The sequence below is a fragment of the Zootoca vivipara genome, chromosome 15, assembly GCF_965207765.1.
Source record: "Zootoca vivipara chromosome 15, rZooViv2.hap1.1, whole genome shotgun sequence".
NCBI classification, from domain to species: domain Eukaryota; kingdom Metazoa; phylum Chordata; class Lepidosauria; order Squamata; family Lacertidae; genus Zootoca; species Zootoca vivipara.
Genome location: NC_142598.1, coordinates 22827000 through 22850286, shown reverse-complemented (window position 1 = coordinate 22850286; position 23287 = coordinate 22827000). Strand labels below are relative to the sequence as shown.

General features: G+C 42.6%; 1 protein-coding gene across 1 annotated transcript in view; it reads right to left on the bottom strand.

The window, feature by feature from the left end:
* PIGG (phosphatidylinositol glycan anchor biosynthesis class G (EMM blood group)) overlaps nucleotides 1-23287 on the bottom strand; it is a 49783-nt gene that overhangs the window by 21386 nt on the left and 5110 nt on the right. Inside the window, exons 3-10 of the mRNA XM_035097127.3 lie at nucleotides 21558-21767; nucleotides 19694-19882; nucleotides 17833-17977; nucleotides 16601-16813; nucleotides 15825-16042; nucleotides 14170-14448; nucleotides 7538-7992; nucleotides 4200-4391 (exon numbers count right to left, since the gene is read on the bottom strand). Of these exons, the coding sequence (XP_034953018.3) occupies nucleotides 4200-4391; nucleotides 7538-7992; nucleotides 14170-14448; nucleotides 15825-16042; nucleotides 16601-16813; nucleotides 17833-17977; nucleotides 19694-19882; nucleotides 21558-21767 (1901 nt within the window). The remainder of the gene's footprint in view (nucleotides 1-4199; nucleotides 4392-7537; nucleotides 7993-14169; nucleotides 14449-15824; nucleotides 16043-16600; nucleotides 16814-17832; nucleotides 17978-19693; nucleotides 19883-21557; nucleotides 21768-23287) is intronic.

The following is a 23287-nucleotide window of genomic DNA, read 5'->3' as shown; positions in this document are numbered from 1 at the left end:
CCCATTATACCCAGGGGCTTTCAAACTTTTGATTGCCAAGAAAAACTTTGGCTTATCTGCTGAGGAAACCTGTATATCTGCCAGCATGTCCTAGGCTCCTACTGGACTCATGAGGAGCACTGAAAAGGACTGGTACACCTCAGTGTGGCATGTCCAGAACTCACCTGCACACCTTCCTGTACCTGCACACTGAAAGGACGTAGAAGTAATGCTAGCATTCAAAGCATCTCGTCTGCCACTAGGGCTGTGCGATAAATTGCCATACCTTTGAATACCGGTATTGTAATCAGGGCCAGATTTAGGTTTGATGAGGCCCTAAGCTATTGAAGGTAATGGGGGCCTTTATATGTCCAGCTGTCCTTTGTCAACAACAAATTGTCACTGTTTTTTGTGTTGAATATATGCTATAGAGTAATTTATGGACCTAATAGGTATCTAAAGTAGGGTTGCCAGACTCAATAGTGGACATGACTTCTGTGCCTTTAATTGCCCTGCTCTCTTTTGAGTCTGGAAACCTTAAAGAGAAACCAGCAAACCCTTTGTTCAATTTCCAAGCAAAGGGTCTGCTGGTTTCTCTTTAAGGTTTCCAGACTCAAAAGAGAGCAGAGCAATTAAAGGCACAGAAGTCCTGTCCACTATTGAGTCTGGCAACCCTAATCTAAAGCCATTTGCACATAACAAAATATGTTTTTTATCAAAGTAATTGTTGAACTGAAATACAAGAATAAGTATATTAAAAGTGAAATACAATTAAGAAGTATTTATAAGTATACTTATAAATATACTTATAAAGTATATAAATATACTTATAAAGTATAAAGAAGTAATTATAAGTATACTTATAATAATGAAATAATTATTAAGCTCTAACTGTATGTAGGTTTTACTTTACAGTATTTGTTTTTTTATCTTATATTTTGGAAATGTACATCCAGGTTTGTTTTGTCTTTAAATTTTTTTGGGGGGGGGCAAGAGAGTGGGGCCCTAAGCTATAGCTTGCTTAGCTTATACAGTCGTACCTCGGGTTACGACCACCTCGGTTTGCGAACAGTTCGGGTTACGAACTGCGTTCCGGAACGGATCGCGTTCGTAACCCGAGGTATTACTGTACATAAATCTGGCACTGATTGTAATAACATGTAATATTGTAATAACATGGGAATGTAAACAAAAAACTGGAAAGCGCTCCCAGTTTAAAAAAAGGGGGGGGAGGAAGTGTTTTTGGTCTTATTTTCCCCCTAAATATTTCCCTCCTCCATATTAAAAAGGAAGGCTCTTTGGTTGGTTGGTTGGTTTTAATGGATTTTAGTATTGTACTTTTATGGGACCTTGGTGGTGAAGGGTGGGTAGGGAATCTAAATAAATAAACAAATAAACAAAACAAACCTTGCTCAGTTATCAAACTCCATTATCTTTAAGGCACCTTCATCTCCAGTTGATAGCATAATTTTTTTCAGGCATTATCGCAAGTTATCTTGAAAACCACTGTATTACCAAAGACCGGGGCAATTTAAGCAAATTACAAAAGGGTCCGTTTCCAACTGTACAATACTGTGATAAGAGGTTTTTTGTTTGTTTTTTACAAAATACATATTTCAGTCTATGCTAATTGGAATTAAAATGCTAATTGCACTTAAGCTGTCAGAAGCAGGTTTTTGGTAGGCATTTTAAAAAGAAGTTATTCACCACTCTAATTGCATTTTTTTAAAATACCCTCTCATTTCAATTGAAGCAGTTATAACATTTCTGTTCTGTTTCAAGAAAGAAAAACATCTGACCCTAAGGAACATCCACCGGAAAGTTAAACTAAACTATGCCACTAGTAAATCAATCCATATAAACAAATGTGTCATTTAAATGAAGGGTTGCATCCAACTAAGTCCTATTCAGAGTAGACCAACTGGAATTAATTGGCCTATTTTTATTAATTTACTCAGAGTATGACTAATATTGGAAACAATCCTAAGTTAAACAGCTAAATGAGTTCCACTTTCTATTATCAGCTTTGAATGCCTATTATATCAATATGCTGCAAATCTTACATAACAGAGACTTTCTGAAAATGTTGAAGTCATTATTATTTTTAAAAAAGGACCTATTGGTCTCTCTCTCTCTCTTCTCCATCCTTCCATGCCAAAACAAGTTTGGGAGGGGAACTGAAATATATCCAATATTTAACTTTCTCATAAACCCTACCTTTATTTTATGGCTTTATCGGTATAAAATGCATTATTTATTTATAAAGTATACCATTTGCTATGTTTATGAAATTCACAAAGCAGTCCTACGCACGCTTGCTAGGAAGTAAAACCTATTCTGTTTAGTGAAGTTTTCCCATGATAAGCACACAAAGAATTGCAGCCTCAAAAAGTATGCATCTGTTCTGTAGAAGCAAAATTACTAATATATGATCAAATACTAGAGAAAGCTGCAATGTGCTTTGCCCTATGGCACCTTAAGTACACGTATCTTAAGTGTCATCTGATATGTTGAACGCCCTGAGATCTATGGATGAAGGGGCTGTATACCAATTTAATAAATAATCATAATGATAATAAGTTGGGGAAAATAAATGTTGAAAGCAGAAGTAGAAATTTTGTTATTAACAAAAGAAAGTGTACTATTTAGAAAAATGGTCTCACACAGTCATAATGTTGATGACTTGCTGCATATTTAGATAGTTAAACTTTTGCAGTACCTTGGATCCCGAACACCATGGAACTCGGACGTTTTGGCTCCCGAATGCCGCAAACCCGGAAGTGATTGTTTCGGTTTGTGAATGTTCTTTTGGAACCCAAATGTCCAACGGGACTTCCGTGGCTTCTGGTTGGCTGCAGGAGCTTCCTGCAGCCAATCAGAAGCCACGCTTTGGTTTTTGAACGTTTTGGAAGTCGAACGGAAAAGCCTACATTTGGCCGTATCATCAGAAACAAGGACCTCCACAAACCACAAGTCTAAGTAGCTTTTAAAAAATCTTACTCGCTTCATAAATCAAGATACCACCAATTAATTGCAGGGAAAACATCAATTCAACCACCTCTCCTTAAAAGTTACAGAAATGCACCTCAGTGTTCTAGTTCGTACATGTAGCTACAAACACTCTCGAGATTTCTAGCTATTAAAATGAGTGCTTTCATTGACGTTCAGGAGCAGAAGTTTCTTGCTGTATTTTTAATAAACTTATTTATAGGCCAACCTTTGAGGTGTAGTCCAGTCAAGGAGGCATACATATTTATATATACACACACACACAAGACAATTTTAAATGACAACAGTACAAAATGATTCTAATATATCAACCCAGTTAAAGATGCATTTTAAAAAAAGAGCTGTTGTACTTCAGAATCTTTAGATTACATGTGTACTTTAGATCACATGCCTCTAAACTGCTCTTCACACTGTAATGGTGATTTTAAGCCATCAGCTTTAAGGGAGGAAGAGTCACACACGGGACCTGCCGCTTTGAAAGTTCGGCGGATTATGCTTCCGGCTTAGAAGCCCCCAAAGTCATTTGCGGAAGAGCAGGTGGCTGCAACTAGGAAACGGAGAGATTTGCGGAACCTTGCTGTCAAATTGATCCCCAACTATCCCTAGTGTTGTCGTTTAACACTCAGCTGGTTGCCTGCAATGAGCCAGCCATGCATCTCCAAGCTGTCTAGGTGCCTCCTCATCACCACAGTGCATTGTAGAATCACAGAATTGCAGAGTTGGAAGAGACCTGATGTTTACTCCTTCCTTGTAACATGAAGCCATTGGTTCGAGTCCTACCCTCCAGAGCAGGAGAAAACAAGCTAGCTCCATCTTCCATGTGACAGCCCTTGAGATATTTGAAGATGGATCTATCTCCTCTCAGTCTCCTCTTTTCCAGGCTAAACATACCCAAGTTCCTCAACTACTGCTCATAAGGCTTGGTTTCCAGACCCTTGATCATCTTGGTCGCCCTCCTCTGCACACATTCCAGCTTGTCAATTTCCTTCTTAAATTGCAGTGCCCAGAACCGGACACAGTATTCCAGGTGTGGTCCGACCAAGGCAGAATGGAGTCTTACAGAAGCTTCCCAGTTTGCAATGGTCCCTAGCAACCTGCAGGAGCTCTTAAGGCTCGTGCCCAAACCAACACACCGTTCGCTCGTACTGTATAACATTTCCTTTTAGACCTCGCAGTGTTAAGTACATTTACATAGCTGCTAATGAACTTACTTTGAAATATCTTTGCTGTCTCGTTGCCATGGAAATTCCACATTTCCAATGGCTGCCCGGTAACTGTACACTCCCAAGAGTCCAAGTGCCATTGCTATTTTTGAAACCAGAGAACATCTCCGCTGCACAAGAATAAAAATCATAGCTAGAGATACAGATGCCACGAGAGAAAGTTCAGCTTTATGTTCAGAACTGCAAAAACACAAGAATAATTTCAATTAGATCCATTTTAACAGATTCAGCTACTGCAAATTCATTTTTTGAAACTGCTGGTTGGTTGGACCTGTATTAAAGTTGTTTATTGGGAAGGAGGCTAAAGTGAGCTGACTAGTTTCAACCCCAAAAACAGCAAATCTCAAACCCTGATATATATGCTTTTGTGTAAATTGCATATTACTTCATTTTGTCACATTGTTCCAGACTTTTTTTATTATTAAAAATCGGACTTGCCTCTTGATTACCCTGTTTCTCATATTTTAAGACATACCCATAAAATAAGCCATAGCAGGATTTTTAAGCATTCAAGGAATATAAGCCATACCCCGAAAATAAGACATAGTGATAGGCGCAGCAGCAATGCCGGCCGCAGCAGGAGGAGGAGGAAAAAAATAAGACATCCCTTGAAATTATCCATAGTATTTTTTTTGAGGAAAAAATAAATATAAGACATGTCTTATAATATGAGAAACACGGTACATCAGAGGAATTCTCCCTATCCTAAACCTTAGATACAGATAGGTACAGATATTGCTAATTTTAACTAGATATATTTGCCCCAGCAGTGTAAATTATTGGGATTTATTGCCCCATTGGGGGTTTTTCCCAACAAAAGGTAATCCAAGGAAGACTTAACAGCACAAACCTAACCATGTCTACTCAGAAGTAAGCCCTACTAAATTCAATAGGGTTTACTCACAGGTAAGTGGGTTCAGGATTGCACCCTTAATACATTTCTTCAGATATCACACACATGGATCTGCTTGGGGACAATTTTACTACCCTGAGAAAACTGGAATTTTGCTTGGGGTAGTCAAATGTTCCAAGCACCATTTGTAAAAGGGCTTTGCTTTTTCCTCCTATCCCTGCTCCAGCAAGAGAGCAGCTTTCTAGCCATTAGGGTTGCAAATATATTCTTCAAAGTGCAGTGCCAACACCTGGTGAAATTTCAGAAGTCACGAGTTCCAGCTCCTTGCCCCTCATCACAGTTAGCGCAAGCAGAATATCCAATGCAAAAATAAATAAATTAAAATAGTATCAAGCACAGTGTTATGCAAAACTAGAGAAATCTCACAAACTTGCCTAATTTATACAAGCGACATAATTCAGCTTTTTTTCCCAGCATCACAGAATTTGGATTGCCTTGGAGCAGAGTTTTCACTGTATTTTTAGCATGGAGCATCACAGAGCTATTTATGCCATGGCATTCATTCTGGATGCCTGGCACCTTCCTCCCTCCCCCCCCACCTTATTTTTGCACATGAATATAACAAGGAAGTGTCGTCAGCTCAGTGACAGAACATCTCCCTGACATTCAGAAGGTCCCAATCCTTGGTGTCTCTAGGTAGGGCTGGGATAGACCTTGCCCGAAAACCTGGAGAGTCAAAGTGAGGTTCTGTAAACAATACTGAGCTAGATAAACCAATGGTCTGACTCGGTATAAGGCAGCTTCACTGCAGATTTAGGGTGGGCTGCTACACAACGCCAGCTGGCACTTAAAGCCCCCACTTTTAGGCTTCCTTTAAAACTCTTATTTCACAGGCCAAGCGTGTCTGTTGGAAAGAAGTCTGTAGTTAAGGATTGGCAAGTTATCTCAGAAAGCATCATTTTTCCACCCAAGATCAGGTAACTGTTTCCTAGATGGAAAAGGAAACTTTCTTTTTAAAAAGAAAGCCAAGCAGATGCAAAGGAAGATTGTTCCAGTCTTTTGCAAAGTATCAAATAGATACTACTGCATTGCAGGGGGCTGAACTAGATCAGGGTTTCCCATACTGGGATTGCCAGAGGTTTTTGGACTACAACTCCCATCATCCCTAGCTAGTAGGACCCATGGTCAGGGATGGTGGGAATTGTAGTTCAAAAACAGCTGGAGTTCCAAGTTTGGGAAACACTGGCCTAGATGATCCTTTGGGCTGCTTTGAACTCTACAAGTCTATGAATCTAACTACCAAGTAGAGCTAGAGCAGCATCATGATTAAGCAGTGAACCAGAAAGCCGCCAGTTCAAATCTGGCCTGTCGTGAACTCATTTAGTGCACTACAGTATTCAGGCTCAGCCCCCCATTGGCTAACTGGAGATAGAAAGAAAAGTCATGGGGAAGACTAGCCTGGCCCAGCGTTTCTCAAATTTGGAGTCCTCGGCTGTTGTTGGACTAGCTGTTGCTAGGCCCTTAACTTCATCCACTCATTCATTCTAGAGACTGGCATAGAAGCTGCTTTGACCATGAGCGGGCTGGCACCACCCTGGCCTGGGCGCCAGGATTTTCATAAGATGGCGCTTGTTCTGATTGTGACGCTGGTGGTGAAGCTGTGCCTTGATTTGTAGAACAAAGGCATTTTGAGTGGTCAGCAATTTCCAAAGTGGTCTGTAGAGTGGGGGGATGAAGTAACCGTGCTCCAGAGCCAAAGTCTGTTGCTCTGTGGCTTCAGAGGTAAGGGAACCTCCAGCCATATTCCAAATGGTACATTGCCATCTTCCTCCAGTGTTCTTTCTCCCTCCGCATTCTCAGCAGCCCAGAAAACAATGGGGTTGCCATCTTCCATCCCGGAAGAGGGAAAGTGCACAGAGGAAGAATATTCCACTGCAAAATTCACTGTAACCTTTTCAGAGCCTTTGAATGAAGCAGGGTAGATGGCTGACCTACATTCCACTGTTTTGGGGGTGACCAATAAAACATAAAACATGAAGAAACCTTCCAAGGCATGGCATGAAACACAAACTATTTCAAAGACTATCTTTTCTTTTTCTTTATCACTATTTTTCTTCTTTACTTTTTTCTTTCTTCTTTCTTATCTATATTTATGAATATGTGTTTCGATTAGTAAGATTTGGAATTTTATTCTATGTTCTTTTTGATGTGATGTTAAATAAATAAATAAACAAATATTTCGAATCCTAGCTAATAAAGCCGCAAGATCCATAAAGTATCAGTAGCCTGTGGCCCAAAAGAAAGACCTTTTGTTATGCTTCCCTACATAATATTTTTTTTAAAAAAATACCCTGCCTATCTGGTGGGGTTTCCCCAATCACTCTACACCTCCCTGCAGGTGAATTGCAATGTACAAGCCTTAATTCATCATCCATCTTGCCCAAAACAAATACAGAGCAATTCAAATACGCACCTTGTCAACCAGTGGCCAAAATCTGGCTTGTGAGCCCACTGAACCCCAGTCTGATTTAGCGAGCGAAGCAAACGGCAGCAAATGAGAACAACCCAGGGAGTGGCCAATACCATCCACTTCTCGGAGCCCCTTGTGCTCTCAGAGTTGGCAGCCTTGCCCGTTTTCGGGGCATCCTGCAGGAACCCAGCATCATCCCTGTGGTGGTGGGCTCCTTTGACATTTTCAGGGTCTGCTTTGGATGAAGAGGGAAGCTGAAGATCGCAGTCTTTAGCCAGGAAACAGTGCCTGCAGGTCTCCTGGCAGAGGGCAAGGCAGAGGGTACTGACGAGGAAGTACCAAGTTTGGTGCTCCTCTTCAATGAAGCTGCTAGCGCCCAGACTTGACACATGGCCAATGGTGCCTGCCAGGATGAGCACGTCAAATTCAGACCAGCTGGAAGTAGCGGCAGCTGGATTCTGTGAAGAGGGGAGGGAGAAAAATATGTTGGCGAGATAATTTGGGAAGAATCCAACGTATCATTAGAGCCCGCCGGCATATAAAATTGCACACATTTGCTTCTTCAACGACAACGGTATTTTTGTTACGTTTTATGTAATTCTCCTATATTCCTAGCCCGAAACAAGGTTAATTTCAGTGTAATTCAGAGTTGCTGTCAACATTCAGTTAATTGTGCCATTGAAACGGCTGAGTGTTCTCTTTCAAGGAGTGTGCGGGGATTCTCACTGAATAACTGGCATTAACATGTAAAGTCCACATTGTCTCCAGCCACACGACTGAGTATGAAGTGCCTCGATGTGGAGCTAAAAATAGAAAATCTTTTCGCAATCAGAAAATTCTAAAGGCGGTAAGTAGGGAGCCGTTTCCCTTGTCTCTTTAAATCTACCCATTTTCCAGCGTGTTGCAATGCAAAGGGAAAAAAACCAACTATCTACAGTTGTTCATTTAGCTTTACAGCTGCAGCAAAGATAATATTGATCCGCTGGTTATTACGTTGCTCATACTAAAGCTATGGGTTTATTTCCTAAGAAGCCGCCAGGCAAGGCTACCTCGGAAATGGCTATTTTATATGTTAATTGCTGCAGAGTAACCCAATTTAAGAATAGCTCTTCAGAAATCCTTGAGTGCACCATTTTTTAGCAAACTGAAGTTCACTTAGCTCAGTGTTTCTCAAAGTTGGGTCCCCAGTGGTTGTTGGACTACAACTCCTATCCTTCCTGACTAGCTAGGGATGATGGGAGTTGTAGTCCCAAGTTTGAGAAACACTGGCTTAGCTCTGCAAAAAACGAAACGACTCTGGAAAAGCGCAGTCAAATAAAATAAAGGGATAGCATCTGAACACTAGTAAGACATGCAGAGAGAAGTCTATAAAAAATATCCAGCCGTTCAGTTGACCAAAGTCATAGACTTCAATGCTGAATGTTAAGCTTCTCAGATTTCACTGCCTAGGTAGTGCTTGAAAGGATTTTGATGTATACATCTATATATATATAAATGTAAAAAAGGTGAAACTGTGGGCTCCACTTTTCTCCGAAACCGCTTGACCGATTGTCCTGGAATTTGGACACAACGGTCCATGCCACTACCCGAGTGTTTGCACAACCTCGGATTGCTCACATCTCATACCTGCGCAGGTAAAAACCTGCTTTTCCACAAACTAAAACAGCGCCCTCAAGTGGCGTTATTCCCACAGCTCCTCCTCCACCTCCTCCTCCCTCCCCATGGAGTCTAGCCCACACCCACAAACCCCGCTTCCGCCACGAGATCCTGTAAAACAGGGGGACTCTGAGACTCAGGGGGATCTGAAGGGGGGCTATTACCCTCCATTTGACAGACTAACGCACAGCAACGCATGCAGGGCCAGCTAGTGGGAAATAGAAAGACTGACTTGCTTATTCATTACTGCTCTAGTCTATGCATTCAATGTAATCAGTTTTGACTGCCAGAAGGTATCAGGAATAATAACTCTTTAACTACAGGTATATCAAAGAATATTTGCCAGCTATGCTCAGACTTTGTCTATAGCAGCCTTCATCAAGCAGATGTTTCGGACCATAACTCGCCATCAAACCCAAGTTAGCATGGCTTTGCTGGCTGCGACTGGTGAGGGTTGTAGTTCAAAACATCTGAGGGCACCAGGTTGGTGAAGGCTGCTCCTTGGGCATACCACTTAACCTCTTTGGAGCCCTCCTTTTTAAAACTTGAAGCTCATAATTAAACATGAAGCATAATTATTTTTACTGGAGACCACCACCTTGAATCCCTCAGCTTGGGAGGGGGTAAATGCTTCCCACTTGTGGCGAGTCAGTTTGTTTTATTTATATACAGTATATAAAAATCATAGAATTGTAGAGTTGGAAGGGACCGTGATGGTCATCAAGTCCAACCCCCTGCAATGCGGGGCTCAAAATCAAAGCAGTTTACAACTAACGTACATATTCACAATACAAACTATATACAAATTTTAAATCACCCAACTATTACAGATAGGATATTTTATTAATTGCCTGCATAAGCAGTATAGTTTTCTATGCAGAAGCAGTATAGAAAAAGTTTTCAACAGATGTATAAATATCAACACGGAAGAAGCCTGCTGAATTTCTATTGGCAGAGCATTGCACAGGGCAGGCAGGGCCAATGAAACTAAAGACTCAGTTTCCTTTTGCTGTCAGATAAACCTTGCCAACTCAGGAGATGACGAACAACACTCCTACAGATGAACTAGGCAGCTGAGCTGGAAGGTACGGTTTCAGACAGTTCCTACCCCGGACCTAAGTGTTTCAGAGCTTTGTAAATGAATACTAGGACCTTGAACATGACTCTGGAGTGCAGATGTTTTAACTGTGGTGTCACATGTCGTTGGCCATGTGCCCCCCCCCCATCAGCAATCTGGCCAACAGATTCGCCACCAACTGGAGCTTCCAAGCTAGGCCCCCAGGGCAGCTCCACATGGAGCGCATTGCAGTAATCCAGTCTTGAGGTTACCAGCACATGGATTACAATGGTCAGTCAGAGCCAAATCAACCAAGTCAATGTACGTTTAGATGCTTGTGTGCCCTTTTTCCTACTCAATTTCCATATTATCAAAACCTCAATGTTAAGATTCTGAAGGAATGCACAAGGTTAACCTACAAGTCAAGGGAAGTTACCACTCGCTGTTAGCCGAAAGGCTAATCTTTAATGCTTTCTTTTCAATCTCTCATACAGCGACACACTGGAACCAAAGTAGCTTTAAAAGGTTTGCTCATAAACTCACAGCTGTATGTACTGATTTCAGTCCTCACCAATTCTATCATCCTCACCAATTCCAAGCTAAGGTTCCCCATAGCTTGCACATTTCTGCCCACGTAGATAAGCTGGTCAAAGAAGGGGGTTCAAGTATCTTTTTAAACTTTTCATATACCATATTCCAGAATTCCCTAATTTTCTTGCACTGCCACCAACAATGATAATAGTTTCCTATTTTTTCATGGCACTTCCAGCATTTGTTCGAGCTTGTTTTATAGATTTTCGCAATTTTCTCTGGAGTAAGATGCCATCTATACATTAATTTTAACATATTTTCTTTTATTCCTGCACAGGCCGTGAATCTCCATCCCTCTTTCCATAGTTTCTCCCATTGGTTGCTATAAATGGGTCTCCCAATGTCTTGAGCCCATTTAATCATGGTTGTTTTAACTATTTCATCTTTCACCTCCCATTCTAGCAAATAGTTGTATAATTTTGCCAATGGTTTTTCATTATTTTCTATCAAAATTTCTTGCAATTTAGATTTCCCCTCTTTAAACCCAATTTTTCTATGTTTTTGGAATAGGCTCTGTATTTGACAATAATGTAGCCAGCTTGTGCAGTGCTCCTTCATTTGCTGATATGTTTTTAATTTTAATTATCCATTCTCTTTTATTAATAATTCCTGGTAGGTTGCCCACTTTCTTTCTGTATTTTTACTAAATAATGTTGTCATCTCTGTGGGGGAAACCCACCACGGAATTTTGAAGTCTAGGATGTCTCTATTTTCCCTCCATATCTTCAATAGTGGCTTTTTAATGACATGATCTCTAAACTCTCTATGACCTCCTTCTTTCTCTTCCATCAAATAAGCATGCCACCCTTGATTATTTCTAAATCCTTCTACATTTAATAATTCTTTATTTTCTAATCTCATCCATTCTTTAATCCAGCATATACCAGCCGCAGCATGGTACAGCTTAAAATCTGGTACTCCCCAGCCTCCTCTTTCTTTGATGTCGGTTAGCAATCTAAATTGAATTCTTGCCTTTTTTCCTCCCCATATGAATCTACTCAGATCCTTCCTCCAGTTATCGAATATCTCTCTTTTCTCTATAATTGGAATCATTTGGAATAAAAAAATCACCCTAGGTAATACTGACATTTTAATCGCTGCTATCCTCGCGGAGAGGGTTAGTTTTAAATTACTCCACCTCTCTAAATCTTGTTTGATTTCTCTCCATTTCTTTCTATAATTATTCTCAAATAAATTCAAATTATTGGCTGTTATTTCTATTCCCAGGTATTTTACTTTTTTCACAATTTCCCATCCCACTTTCTTTCCTAATTCTTCCTCTTCTTTTTTCCTCATATTTTTTGTAATTATCTTTGTTTTCCTTGCATTTATCTTAAAGCCAGATATTTCTCCATATTTCCGTAAGTTCTCTTCTAGATTCTTGATATTTTCTGTGGGATCCTCTAGCATGATGATAACATCATCGGCAAAGGCCATAGATTTGCAATTAATTTTTCCTACTTTCACCCCTTTAATTCCTCCATCCTCTTCAATTCCTTTTAACATAAACTCAATTGATAATATGAATAAAAGGGGTGAAAGTGGGCATCCTTGTCGCGTGCCCCTTGTTATTTCAATGTCTTCTATTACTTCCCCGTTTATTATCAATTTGCCTTTTTGCTTCCCATATATCGCCCGGATACCTTTTAGAAAGTTCCCTTCGACTTCGATATTTTCTAAAGCCTTCATCATATATTTCCAATTAACGTTGTCGAAGGCTTTCTCAGCATCCAGGAAAATAAAAGCTACTCTGCCCAGGATTCCAATCTAAATATTCTATCAGGTCCAATAATATCCTCACATTATTATTCATTTTCCTTTGGGGCAGAAATCCTTGTTGATTCTTACCGATTATTCTATTTAATATATCTTTAATCCTATTTGCCAGGACCCCTGCGAAAATTTTGTAGTCTACGTTCAAAAGGGATATGGGTCTAAAGTTTTCTACTTGGTCGTTTTGTTTATCGCCTTTGGGGATGAGCGTTATGTAGGCCTCTTGCCAGCTTTGGGGGAATATTTCTTTTTCTAATATCTCATTTATCAATTTCACATAAATACCTCCTAATTGTTCTTTGAATATTTTATAATGCTGGTTAGTAAGGCCGTCTGTTCCTGGGGATTTCCCGGGTCTAAGCTTCTCTATTACGTTATACACTTCTTGCAATGTTATCGGCCTGTTTAATTTATCTCTCTCTTCCTCTTTTCAAGTAAAAGGGAGGGGCTTAATTTCCTTCGCCCTCTCCCCCTTTTTCTGCGCTAGTTTTTCCCATCACAATTTCATGCCACTTTTATACAAAACTATTCCCACAACTCTTTTGCAAGAAGCTGCTTGTTAAAAAGCAGTTTTACTGAAATCTGTAGACGCGACTTCAAAACTAGGGTTTTCATTACCGCTCCAGTAGAAAAATCGGATAACATGGATTACTGGGAGAAGCAGCTTTCATGCAGCGATTTTCAAAGACTAAAAGATGCCCGTTGAAGCTCTGCAGAAGAGCCGAGCCAGCAGCTCCACCACCACTAATCTCCCTGAACTCTGCTCTTAGGCACTGGTAATTTAGTCATTATAACTGACAGCAGCTTACCTTTAAGACAGCAATATCACCACTGTGGCAAATCGATGTCTGCAATTTGCCATGCTAAAATCATGTGTAACAGCCTTGGACTGCAAGACCTCACCACCCTTGCATGTTGAGAAGTAGGTGGGTTAAAAAAAAAATTAAACAGGCAATGGAAAAGCAAAGAATTGGGAGTCACTTAATGTCCAATTCCAGTCTGGGGGGAGAGACCATCCTATTTAGAATTCCAGGGCAGTATGCAACTAACTGTATAGCAGTACGAATACAGTAACAACACCAATGCAATTGTTAGCATGCTTTCTACAAGCTAAAATTCCTGGGACAAAAAGCAACGCTTTTGCTTAGCATGGAAAAGATTGTGACGTAGGTGCCAGGTCAGCCTCCTTAAGGAGGACACTGTGGGCTTGTCTGCCTATCAGGGGCTACCGGCAGGCAGAAGTGGTGGTGCTGAATATAAATGTGCAGCATGCTGGTGCATGATGTATGCTTTTCCTTGCAAAGGTTTAAAGCAGTGTTCCCCAACCTTGGGTCTCCAGCTGTTTTTGGACTACAACTCCCATCACCCCTCGCTTGCAAGACCAGTGGTCAGGGGTGATGAGAACTGTAGTCCGAAAACAGCTGGAGACCCGTGTTTGGGAAACACTAGGTTTAAGGTACCATGTGAAAGGTGTACTGGTTTTCCAAAGCAACAAGGCAGAAGACAATTACAGATCCACATTCCCTGGCAGCTTAAATTACATTCCTGTATCTATTACCTTTGTCATTTGTTTGGGGTTCACAAACACATTTTCCAGGGCAGAGAGAACGACGCAGAGAAGCCCGGAAATCAGCACAATCACTCCAGTGGCTGTTAGCCATGAGATGCTGCAGAAATAGCACGAGCTCTCTGCCGAAGTGCACACGACGACATGAACCGTACAGAGCATCAGGCATGTCAGGTAGAACAGCAGAGAACACAATAGGGAGAGGGGCACTTCCAGTTCCGCCCTGCTGCTTAGAGCTCTTGCGGTACTCAATAGAAGCAGCACCAGCACCTAGAAGGATAAAACAAGCAAGAACATCCCATGAGAATCTAGAACTCAAAACCAGTGGAAGGAGCAGTTTATTGGTTGTTGTTTTTACCATTATGTTTCCATCCTGCCTTTCCTCCAATGGCCTCAAGGGGGTGTACCTGGTCCTCCCCACTGCACACCTCCATTTTGCCCTTTCAACAACATAGCTCTCAACTTCCGCATTGAAAAATAAGGGATCAGCAGACTCACCCAGCGGTGCGGCACCGGAAGTCGTTTCTGCGCGTGTCTGGACATGCGCAGAAGCGACTTTCGGTGCCGGCTCTGCCCATGTCTGGGCACCGAAAGAAAATCGCTTTCAGGCATGTGCAGAGGCGATTTTCGGCAGCACTCGTTAAGTGAGCGAGCAGCCAGCCGCCGAGCAAGGCGTTTTACCGGGCAGCAGCTGGCTGCTCGCTCGCAGGGGGGGGGGCAGAGTGGAGCCTCCCTGGCCAGCAGGGAGGGGGAGGAGCTGCTTCCTTGGAAATCCGGTAAATTTACTGGGTATTTAACAATCTGGGGTCGTGGCGGGAAACGGATTTAAATCCGGGGGTTTCCTGCCAAAAACGGGAGGGTTGACAGCTATGTTCAACAACCCTGTGAGCTGGGCTAGGCTGAGAGATGTTGACTGGCTCAAGGTCACCCAGTGGCCATGGCTGAGTGGGGATTTGAACTCTGGTCTCCAAGCTCTTAGCCCAACACTCTCGTGCCCCTTGGCTCTTTGTGATATTTAGTTAGGGTCCTGCATTATTTCACATTATGAGTGGCACAAGGGACAGACCAGACTGGCTGACTTCTCAAACTACCCAGAATGCCAAGCAAGACAGCGTTTCTCTGCATCTACTGCTCGTGAGCATTTTGGGAGCAAAGGCAAGACTTGCTCTTTTACTCATCGCTATAGCGCTTGAGCCGCAGGCCAGGATCCGACAGGGGGGAAAACCCACACAAAATATTTTCCCACGCTCATAAGAGTTTCAGGCTTGGGTCTCTCAAATAGCAGCCCCTTCCCAATGCCACGTAGCATACAAACTGGAAACTGCAGAGAAAGTCTGCAATCCAGCATAGGCATCTTGTACGTACAAGGTTTTTGATGAAAATATAGGCAGCGTGGATCTAGATAGAGAAGCTTTCGCTACTGTCAGAAAAACAGTCTTTTTATACTGCCTATATAAAAACCAGAGACAACACATGTAAGCTGCAAGGCCATGTCAGCAACTTCTGAAGAAAGATCCTCTTCTCCTGGCCGATATGTTGCCACCTAAATTTGAAAAAAGTACTTTCTAAGTACTTTAAAAAGAGATAGTGTAGTGACTTATTGACTGAACTGAAAATTTTGACGGCTTCAGTATACTCAACCGTACCTCCAGAATAATGACGGTCCCCACTATCATTGAATATGTGTCGTATTGTGCCACTTGCTTGCTTAAGGAAGAGCTCAGGACCCTGATGGCCTCTAAATACTGCCTGAGAACTTTTTTGCCGAGGTTTCTGAGGACCTCCGAGGTATTCCCCTCCAAATAGAGCTTGAGCCAGCTTCCGTGGGATTTTTCCGCCATCTTAAACTGCTGGAATCCAGGATCTAGTCATAAGAGACATTAACGCAGACCAGAAAGTTATTTGAGGGATCTGAGGAAAGGATTCTTCTTACTTGCATCGAGTCATAAAGGTCTGCGATGGTTCCCTCGCAACCACTGAGTTGCAAACTCACTTTTAAAAACAGAATCCGAAACACAGTTTGCAAAGAAACCCAAGTATTTATGAGCACGTGTCCACTTTAAACCACAGTTAAAGCTAACAATTCATTTGTTTTATACAGTTTAAATTAAATTAAATTAAAATAAAGAAGGGAGAAGAGCTGCCATTTCCCTCCGCAGCAGGATTTAAATGTGAAAATTACGAAATGCCTCAGCCTGATGTCCGCACTAGAGCAGAAACTGACCATCAGCAGGTTCTGCCTTAGGAGGAGGGAACCAAAAGAGTTGCTTTTGATCCTGTCTCTCTCCTGTCATGCTACAAAAATCTATTTCAGTCCCCTGACAATCAGAATACAGTACTGTTATTTCTTCAAAGTGGGTTTCCTGTGGGTTAAGAATGTTTCGGCGGCTATCATAAAAGGCGCAGACATTAACTTACTTGCCTTTTTCATAGGTAGCCATGTTCTCCTGGAGGAGTCTGCTAAGCTGGAATCCATTTAAATGCAAGTACCGCAGCTGTTCTCTCACCGTCTTCTGCTGCACAACAGGCAACAAAAGCTGCCCGACGCTGTTCCTTGAGATGGGCAAGCCAAGGCCAATGGCCAGCGTGACGGCTAAGTCAGTCTGCTGAACAAGCTCTGGAGGTTTCAGGAGACCTGAGAGGAGAAAGACGCCAGCTAAGACTTCCCTGGCTTGTCTTCCCAAAAATATGATAAATGCAAAGAGGTATTTGCTACACAATCATGTTCCTTCTGATCACGGAATTGTAGAGTTGGAAGGGACCCTGAGGATCTTCTCGTCCAACCCCCTGCAATGCAGGAATATGAAGCCGGCCCATAAGGGGATTGAACCTGCAACCTTGGCATTATCACCGCCACGTTCTAACCAAAACAGATCAAGATTCCCCCCCATTATTACCTTCCTAACGGAGTAAAGCACTGGAGCCGTTCATAGCTAACAACAACAACAACATATAATAATATGACACCCTCCTCTAACCTGGTGCCCTGCAAATATTTTAATCATCACACCCAGAAGTTCCATTGTGATACCTAAGGCTGAGGGGAGTGGTAGTCCAGAAAAAAAGAAGAGGAAAAACCCACTGACATTTTTTATTTATTATTTTGACAAAGTAATAATCATAAATAAATAAGGAAAAAAATGTGCACCCCAGCACCGAGGCCATTCCATTGTACCTATCCAACCTCCCAAAATTTCAACACCTCTTTGCGATGGTTTGACCCCTTTCCATTTTAACAGTACCAATCCCACAAATACCTTCCATATCTCCTCAAAATCATTTCTCCTGCATATTCCTCGTCTTACCTTAATTGCACATGTTAATTTATCATTAATAGCTATATCCCACAGCTCTTTGTACCATTCTTCCATTTTATAGTCACCTTTCCCCCTTCCACTTCCTAGCTATAACAATTTGTGCAGCTGTCCTGACGTTATTAATGCTAGGGCTACCACAGACCTTAGACATTTTTAACTCTCTCTTTTTCTGAAATAAGACTGTCTACCAGGACACATTAAGCACACCTTTCTAAAGCTGCGTCATTTCACAAGCATTTCACAAGGGAGTAGCTACTCCTCTGCGGCACTTTTTAATAAAAGCAGCTGGATCTCTTTACTGAAATAACAGCACTGGCAAGAGGAATCCAGCCCTTACCCCCGGCCCTGTCGAAAGCAGAGCTGACGAAAAGCAGGGGCGTCCGCACTTCGCCTTCCGAGGATCCCCCGTGGCTCCCTGTTTCGGACATCCCATGGTCGCCACACACAACGAGCAGGTGGGGTGAAGCCACCTCTCCCTCCTCCTGCAAAGGAAGGAAATTGCCGAGGGCTTAGCGGGGCAATGTTGACATACTCCGTTAACCATTTCGTTTCCTTAACTCGCAACATCTAAGCTCAGAAAGCACAGGTGGTCGTAGTCAAAACCGTTTGAGGAGGAACAGGGCACCCATGGCGCTGTAGAAGCTGCTGGGAGGTCCAGCTCCCCATATCCCACAATGCTGGTCATGCTGGGTGGGGCTAATGGGAAGTGGAGCCCAACAATGTGTGGAGGGCGCCAGGTCCCCCACCTGCAGTTTGAGGAATGGCTGTCATTGAGCCAGTTGTTTGTTATTTATTTATCTATTGGATTTATATACTGTCCTTCGTCATAAGATCTCAGAATTAAATACAGGATAAAAACAAGTAAATGCATAGAACAAAACAGCAAAGCAATACTCCCCCCCCCTTCCCCCAGACACATTTAAGAGGCTATAGAATTTTAAGCAGCCAAAGGGCCAGTTGAAGAGGAACATTTTTGCCTGGTGCCCAAAAATATATAATGAAGGTGCCAAGCGAACGTCCCTGGGGAGAGCATTTCACAAACAGAGGGCCACTACAAGCTGGCCACTACAGTGGTACCTTGGAAGTCAAATGGAATCCGCCCCAGAAGTCCATTCGACTTCCAAAATGTTCGGAAACCACGGCACGGCTTCCGATTGGCTGCAGGAAGGTCCTGCAACCAATCGGAAGCTACGGAAGCCTTGTCAGACGTTCGGGTTCCAAAGAATGTTCGCAAACCGAAACACTTCCGGGCTTGCGGCGTTTGGGAGCCGAAAGGTTCCAAGTCGCAAGGCGTTCCGTCAACCAAGGTATGACTGTACTGGTCATCCAAAAGAAAAAGGCAGAGAGACGCACCATGGCACATGTAGTTTGTGCCACACAGCACAGACAGGACTTTACGAGTGCCAAGGCTCCCCCCACCTCCAAACAGGCACCTATTTCACCCTCAAACACTAGAGCAGTTTCAAAGGGCATTTCCTTAATGGCTTCGGAAGTAGAGAGAGTCCCCCAACAGATCAGGGATTCAGGGAGGATGGAATAATTTCCAGATGAAGTGGCATTCTCAGATTTGAGCCCCGGCATCACTTTTTCAAGTAACTAAGCACCAAACTTCTTTTTTTCCTTTTTACACACACCGTGGGAAAAGTTGGCAGTTGGTCCTTTTTCCTTATGGAGCTTTAAGGTCACTCAACACATTTCACTGAAAAAAAATATGCAATCTGAGTACCGCAGTCGTGTGTATTACATGCAGGTGCCCTTGTCGAGAGAGCTGCTATCGGACGCAGCTTCGTGTTGAGTTGTCAGGTGGGTGGCAAACATGCATTTTCCTTTGCATAATGCCTGAAATAGCCATGAACGCCTGAAAATAGCCTTTGCAGAACGCCTGAAATTGTGCCACATGCATTGATGAGATTTTTAATTGTGGTGATTACTCGTGTCCTTAACACACTGGCCAAGATTTTCAAGGGTGTCAGGTTAACTTGCCCCAAACATCAAAGGCAACAGCACCACGAAGGCTGTAAACCTATGTACATTTGCCTGAGAAAAAGCCTCGCTACATTTTGTGGGACTTTCTTGCAAGTAAGCATGCATTAGGACAGGCTGATAAGTGTATAAATGACATTGGATAGAAACCTAAGGCTTCATTATGCTGCTCCTACTCTCGTGATTAAATTTATATCACTATACATGCATGTCACCTTGGAGAGGAGAGAAGTATGAATCTTCTTGATGATGTTATCCATTTCAGAAAGCTTTGGCCCTATTAAAGGACTGTGTGGTCCACTCAGATGACCAATATGGTCCAGCCCCAAGTAGTGAAGGATGAGCAGGTCCCAGTCTTCTCTTTTCATCACGTTATCCAAGTGTCTGGTAACATTATCATCAACCTTAAGAGGGAAAGGAAAAGCAAAGGCAGGTTGAAACTTCTCCGCCATTTTAATTTTTCAAGCTTGCAATTTATACAGTCGGCAGAATCCAAGGGGGAAAAACTGTTCCTGGACTCTATCACACTGCAATGATTCCTATTATTTCCTACACAAGAGCGGAAATTGCACACTAAAGGGAGAAGGCAAGGCTGAATGTCTCTCACAGACACGCTCATTTTCTACATACAATGAGTTGTTTTCAACTGAGGAGCGTTCAAACATGATGCCCCTCTCCTCTGGAGTCTTGGAGTCCAAGAAACACTATAGAACAGTGTTTCCCAAACTGGGGTCTCCTGATGTTTTTGGACTACAACTCCCATCATCCCTAGCTAGCAAGACCAATAATCAGGGATGATGGGAATCGTAGTCCAAAAAAAAAAATCTGGAAACCCAAGTTTGGGAAACACTGGTATAGAAGGATCTTTAGGCAGATGGCCAGTTAATAAGAATTAAGTAACCATGTAGACCTAACTGAATTTGTTTCTTCTCTCCTAGAACCTTGCAGAGATTTCTCTGTCTGATCATTAACATAACCGTATGAAAAGGGCAATATTCAAGTAAGTTATTTTCCTCTTCTCCCTAGCTTTCTTGTATCTCATGTATCCATTGTTTTAAAATAAATAAATAATATTGAGTTCTTTGGTAGAAAAGGCAGCATATAAAACATAGTAAATACAAAATAAAAAGGGACCGGAAAGAGCCCTGCCTGAAGTTCTAGAGAACCGTTCCAAGTGGACCAGTTGTAAAAAAAAGGGTAGAAGTAAAGGACCCCTGACAGTTAAGTCCAGTCAAAGACGACTCTGGGGTTGCGGTGCTCAGCTCGCTTTAGAGGCCAAGGGAGCCAGCGTTTGTCCGCAGACAGTTTTTCCGGGTCATGTGGCCAGCGTGACTAAGCAGCTTCATTTACCTTCCCGCCAGAGCGGTACCTATTTATCTACTTGCACTGGCATGCTTTCAAACTGCTAGGTTGGCAGGAGCTGGGACCGAGCAACGGGAGCTCACCCCGTCACGGGGATTCAAACCGCTGACCTTTTGATCGGCAAGCCCAAGAGGCTCAGCAGTTTAGACCACAGTGTCACCCGCGTCCTTTTGGACCAGTTGTACTTGCTGCAAATGGCAATTCCAAAGCTTTCAAGGGTTTGTGCAGGCTAGGGCAGGGCTGAGGAATCAGTGGTCCTCAAGATGATGTTAGACTCCAACCCCCATCAGCTGCAGTCAGCACAGTCAATGCTCAGCAATAATGGGAGTTGGAGTCTGGCATCTTCTGGAGGGCTACAAGCTCTCCATTCCTGAGCTAAAGTAAGGAATGCTGGCCTGCAATTTTGTGACAACTACATATGGAGCTTTTAGTAGTTCGTCACAATGGGGAGGCAGAGCCTGTCAATTATTTGACTGCCCCCAATTGCAAAAAAACCCAACCAAAAAACAACAACACAGACATGAAAAACATACCCATTTTAGAAATGTGGCAACTAAAACATGCTTTAGAATTTTCACAGATCAATCCAGCCTTTTTACTATGAGCTGGATCTTTAACATATAGGCAAAAAATAAATCAAATTTTCACACAGTAATTATTTGCACACTAACCTAACAATGCAATTTCTTACATCACTGTACTGGAGCATTTTCATACCTCTGTATAGTCCGAGACAAAAAAAGATGTTGTTCCATCATATTCTACAAACTGCTTTGGAAATAGTCGAACCCAAGTATCATCACCATAGAAGATTATCCTTTTCCCAGCTGCTTTGGCCTGCTGTATCAAGTTGTCTTCCAGCAATGCTGGAGAATTGAGATTCATGATGACATCGATGAAACCCGGGATGCTCCCCGTTGTCAGTGCCTGCAAACAGATGCCCCAAAAGCAGAGAGGGAAACATCTTGATAGGGTTTGAGAAGAGGACGAGACTGCCTTAGGACAAAGGTGCATGGACAGTAAAAAAAAATGTTGTTACAATCATCTGTAACAGCTTGATGAACCAATTCTGAGATACTTTTTTAATAAATAAATAAAACCCAGAGAACACATCTAACACAACTGCCAAGCAAGTCTCGGTTAGATATGTAGCCAATGTGGTATCCTCCAATTGTTGCTGGATTCCTCCCTCCCATCACCCCACAGTCAGCATGGCCGAGGTTCAAGGGTGATGGGAATCTTAGCTTAGCATTATGTGCAAACCCAGAAACAACAGGTTCATCATTCAGTTGTAAGCCAGGGATTCCCAGTTCACACACAATGCAAAGCTGAGATTATTTTCAATGGAAGTCATTCTTGGCAGTAGTCTTCTACCCAACAGAATAGAAGGGGGAGAACACATGGGCCCCCTGTGGGGCTGAAGTGTGAGAGGAGGACTGGGTGAAGTTGCTGTCTGTTATTCTCTGCTCGTCTGTCTGCCATCTGCTGGCCAGCCACTCCTTTCTGCTCAGGCACTTAAGGGTGGAGGGCTTCAGGGGTGTGTGACCTGCGTTGCAAAGCACACAGCTGGAAACTGAGTTGTACAGAAGAGCACAGGAACCTCTAGCTGCCCAAGTATTCTAGGAATTGAATAGGGCTAAGAGACATCTTCAGATATGGAGTGCATCCCTTGGACCAGCACGTAATGGAATAAGTATTTCATTTCCCACCCCCACCCCCATTCAAAATCCTGCTCCTATTTATTTTATTTTTTTGCTTTGCTTGATTTTTTTTTAATGAATTGTACTTTTATGGCTTATTTCTTCTGCATTGATATGTATTACTGATGCTCACCGCTATGGGGGCCTTCGGGCTAAACTGCAGTATCTAAATAAACCATAGCATATCTATAGTCCTCCTCCTGACAGAGCACAGCAGCCCGATGCTTTGCCTGGGTTTGCCGAGTCAACTCTACATAACCCTCACCCATGTTATGAACCAGCCCTAAGCCTGGAAAGAAGGATGGGAACTCACCTGGCCCACAGTCCCTAGCTGCCGCCAGCAACAAGGCAAATGACTATTTGCTTTCTAAGAAAAACAGAACTTCTATCCGTCAACAAGGAGAAAAATGTTCCCATTTCCCAGGATCCAGCACTGAAAGTTTAGATACCGTAGGAGATCAAGAATGTCCAGAGCAAACCCAGCCCAACGAAGACATGCTTTTGGAAGTTTCTTTCTTTATTGGCAAAGAACTCAGTTGCATCATCTCCTAAGGTGCAATGGTAACACACACCACCCCTGCTAACTAGCTGCCTAGGCAATCTAATTCTACTGCCCTGCACTCCAACTCGGACAGATGGAGCAGCTCTAGGACCACAGCCCTTTCAACTAACTTTAAACCCCTTGTCTGATGCAATGGGGGCTGGCGCCCTACAACTCCGCTCTAGTTGCTCCCGTCACTTTATGAC